At 45.6% G+C, this 3,791-nt stretch overlaps 1 protein-coding gene across 1 annotated transcript in view; it reads left to right on the top strand.

Annotated features, from left to right (window-relative positions):
* TBC1D2B (TBC1 domain family member 2B) overlaps positions 1-3,791 on the top strand; it is a gene marked incomplete at its 5' end in the record, with an annotated part of 106,262 nt that overhangs the window by 69,245 nt on the left and 33,226 nt on the right. The window contains one exon of the mRNA XM_004699720.2: positions 1,861-2,024. Within this exon, the coding sequence (XP_004699777.2) occupies positions 1,861-2,024 (164 nt within the window). The remainder of the gene's footprint in view (positions 1-1,860; positions 2,025-3,791) is intronic.

Below are 3,791 nucleotides of genomic sequence, written 5' to 3'. Positions count from 1 at the left end.
TCTGAGCTAGATGGCCGCTTGTTTATCTTCAAGCCTTTAAGACCCCAGACGCTATATCTTTTGATAGCCGGGCACCATCAGCTTTCTTTTCCACATTTGCTTATGCACCCATTTTGTCTTCAGTGATCATGTCAGGAAGGTGAGCATCACAGAATGCCAGGTTATTAGAGCAAAATGTTCTTGCATTGAGGGAGTACTTGAGTAGAGGCCCAATGTCCATCTGCTACCTTAATATTAAACCTGTAAATATATGTACATAGATCTGTTTCCCCATTGTTATATATAAATACATTTACATGTGCACATACCTGTATTTAGACGATAGGCATTAAATTTTACCTTACTGCATTTGCAGTGATCCACTTTCCAATGCTTTCTGCATGCTAGGGAAAGCAAGGCTACGCACGCCCCGTCTGTCAGGGTAGCCAGCCCCTAACACACCATCACAGGTCCAGTAGGCGCAAGTATACGGTTATAATATATGTAAAGATTATAATAAGGCCATAGAGCGCATGAGAGATAAAAGAGAGATTGAAATAATGGTGTCAGACACATTTCATAGTAGCATGCTCACCTCAGCCTCACTTGGTGGTCCACGTGGAGAGATCAGAGGGCAGGAGAGAGGGGGAGGGAAAGGGGGACAAGGGGAAAGCGAATAGGGGAGTGAGGATGGGGAGAGGAAGGGGGAGCCCACGAGAGACCAAGGGGAATCTTTATTGCTAACCAAAGCCTATATATCTTTGGGGGGGCATGCAAGCCCACTAATTACAGGTAAAGACATATCACAGGAAGGGGTTGTGCTATAGGTAATACAGTAATGGGAGGGAGGTGATCTAGGGGTTCATACGCTATTGAAAGAGGAGGGAATAAGGGTATACATGTGACAAGATGGGCGGACCCTAGATTTATGATGGCAGCCTCACTTTGGATGTCACTGAGCAGGTTTGACCTGTTCACTGGCTCACTATAGAAACCATTATCAGTAATAATTTTTAAAAAAAGAAAAGAAAAGAAACCCTTATCAGAAGGGTGTAAATCCCACTTACAGGAACCAAACCTGTGACAGCAAGCCTTTAGGGAGAAGTAGCCCTTTGTCCTTAACAGCAGGGGTGGGCCCCTCTTGTGGTGGGCCCACACAGTTGTCTGGGGACTGACTGCCTTCAGGGAGGACGTCTCTAAGCATCTGACCTCCCACCATATGCTGGCAAATGGCCTCTAATGTTTGGCAAGTCTTTGGGGGAAACAAAGCTGGGGAAAAGTCTCTATAAGCCCACACTGATCTGTTGTTAGAGGGAATTCACCAGAGGCTTAAGCCTTGTGTGGACCCTGCAAATGGATAATCATAAACATTTGGCTATCTCTTTTGAAAATTAGGTTTCTATTTTCAAAAAAAATGTTTAAGTCATAAGTTGTAGGTCATTTACTCATGATATGCCTTGATGTCGTTTTCTTAATGATTCTTGTGCTTGAAATTTGTTGAAACTGAGTTTTTAGTTTAGAACATTTCTTGTCATTATTTCTTCACGTTATCTTTTCTTGTTCCCTCCCCACTCCTTTAGGGACGGCACTTTGCCATTATTAGGCCTTCTGAACCTGCTCTCTAGCTCTCTGACCAGCCGCGTCCTCCCCTTTCTCCACTCGGTAGCCTCCTTTCATAAAGCGCCGCCGAGCAGACTCAGCTGAAGACTGAGGACCTGGGTCCCTGCAGCTCACTCTCGCTGTAGCCCCTTTCTCTCCAGCACGCCGTCCTGCAAACTCTGTCCTTTAACCCATCCTGCGGACATAAATCAGGTTTTGTTTCACAGTTTTTTTCATTTAAATACCAGGTTTCTTTTTTATTTTCTTCATCTTCTTAAATAGAAATTCCATGTCTTCATTTCGCCCTGGGCGAGGCCATCATGAGAGTCGGAAGAGTCGGTTCTACACCAGTGAAGAGTGGGAACTCTTAGACCCAAGCCCCAAGGACCTGGAGGAGCCCGTGGTGCTGGAGGAGAGGAAGAAGCAGATGCCCGAAGCAAACAAAGGTATGAACTCGGCTCCCGCCGTCTGTCACTCTCCTCCCCTGTGACGTGGGTGACGCTCCGGGAGCAGGTGTGTGTGCAAGTGGGAGACCCAGTTTTTTTGGGGGGGTCCTCCTTATGGTTAGTGTAATATAAGCACTTAAAAATGAGATGTTATCAGAAATTATCCAGTATAGTAGCTTTTAAGTTCTTTCTAAAGATAGAGTACCTGGAAGTCATGGTGTTTTTCTGGGAGTGCTGGTTTTAAGAGGGTTTTATTACGGAAAGTCTGAACCATGCACAGGATAGACTGTAGCTTAATGAACCCTGCCGCACCACATCTACTTCCCCACTCTGGACGTGGGACTCTAGCTTCCGCTGCGTCTCCTCTGAACTCCGGTCCCTCCTTGTAGTCCACCATGGCCGGGCTGTTCTTAAAATAAACGCCAGCTATCCATTTATCTCATCTGTAAATACAAGTATCTACAAGACTTCTGGGCCCAAGGGGAACAAATGATCATCATGGCCTCATGATAACACCTATAAACAAGTCTCTCCCTAACATTATCTTAATTCCTAGGTTCCATAAATGTCTCCACCACTTGTCTGTCATACTGTGGTGGCTGTGATGCTAGAAGCTATGTCAGTGAACAGGTTTCAGCAGAGCTTCCAGACTAAGATCAGATTATGAAGAAGGAATGGGTTGCCCACTTCAGAAGGATTAGCTACTGAAAACCTTACGGATAGCATGTAAACCTTGTCAGACACTGAAAATCTCGTCAATAGAAGCAGAGCCTTGTCAGAGATAGAGCCAGAAGATGAGCCCCTCAGGCGAGGAAGCACTCAAATCTGACGAAGGAAGAGCTGCCTTCTCAAAGTAGAGTCAACCATAATGACGTGGATGCAAGCCTTCCGTGCTTTCATTTGCTGCTGGGACATGACTCAAAATGAGAAGAAACAGCTGCAAACATCAATTAGTAATTGGAACTTACAATGCACAAAGTATGAATCCAGGAAAATTATGAGTTGTCAAAAATTAAATGGAACACACAAAGATCCAAATTCTAGGTGTTAGCGAGCTGAAATTGACAGGGATTGACCATCGTGAATCTGGCAGTCAGTATGGCTTAATATGCCGGGAACGACAAAATCAAGAGGGATGGCGCCACATTCATCATCCCAAAGGGCATTTCAAGGTCAGTCCTGAAGCACAGTGCTGTCTGGTGATAGGATATCTATCTGCATACAAGGAAATCCAGTCAGTACAACTACGATTTAAATTTATACACCAACCACTGAAGTTAGTAATACAGAAATAGAAAAATGCTACCAACTCCTTTAGTCTGAAATTGATCAAACATGCAATCAAGATGGATCGATATGTGGCTGGTCTGACCTCCCCACATGGGGGCAAACCAAGAGGGGAGTACAACAGGTCAGCAATGGGAGCAAAGCCGTGAAGTCCCTGAGGAATCCCGAAAGCAGACTTCTGACTCGGGGAGGTGGGGGTGGGCAGTGCTTGCACCTCCTCTGAACTGGTTGGGGATATTCACAAAGGTCAGCAGTTAGACCTGGAACTAGTTGAATGTTTGTTTTCCTTTTTCTTCTTGCTGTCTAGCTGTATAAGATGGGCAGCACAAGCGATCTCAAGGAGACAGCAATGGGACCGACAGTTCTTGGGAAGCATGGGGAGGGGAGTGGTGAGCCAATATGTCAGGGACGGGGGAATAGCAAGGGACCTGGAATCGACTGTGAGGAGGGTGTGGTGACCCTAGTGGTGTCTGATCAATT

This window comes from Echinops telfairi, unplaced genomic scaffold, assembly GCF_000313985.2.
Source record: "Echinops telfairi isolate 266 unplaced genomic scaffold, ASM31398v2 ScPeMD7_7475;HRSCAF=8513, whole genome shotgun sequence".
Lineage (NCBI taxonomy): Eukaryota > Metazoa > Chordata > Mammalia > Afrosoricida > Tenrecidae > Echinops > Echinops telfairi.
This window is presented reverse-complemented; position numbering and strand designations above follow the sequence as displayed.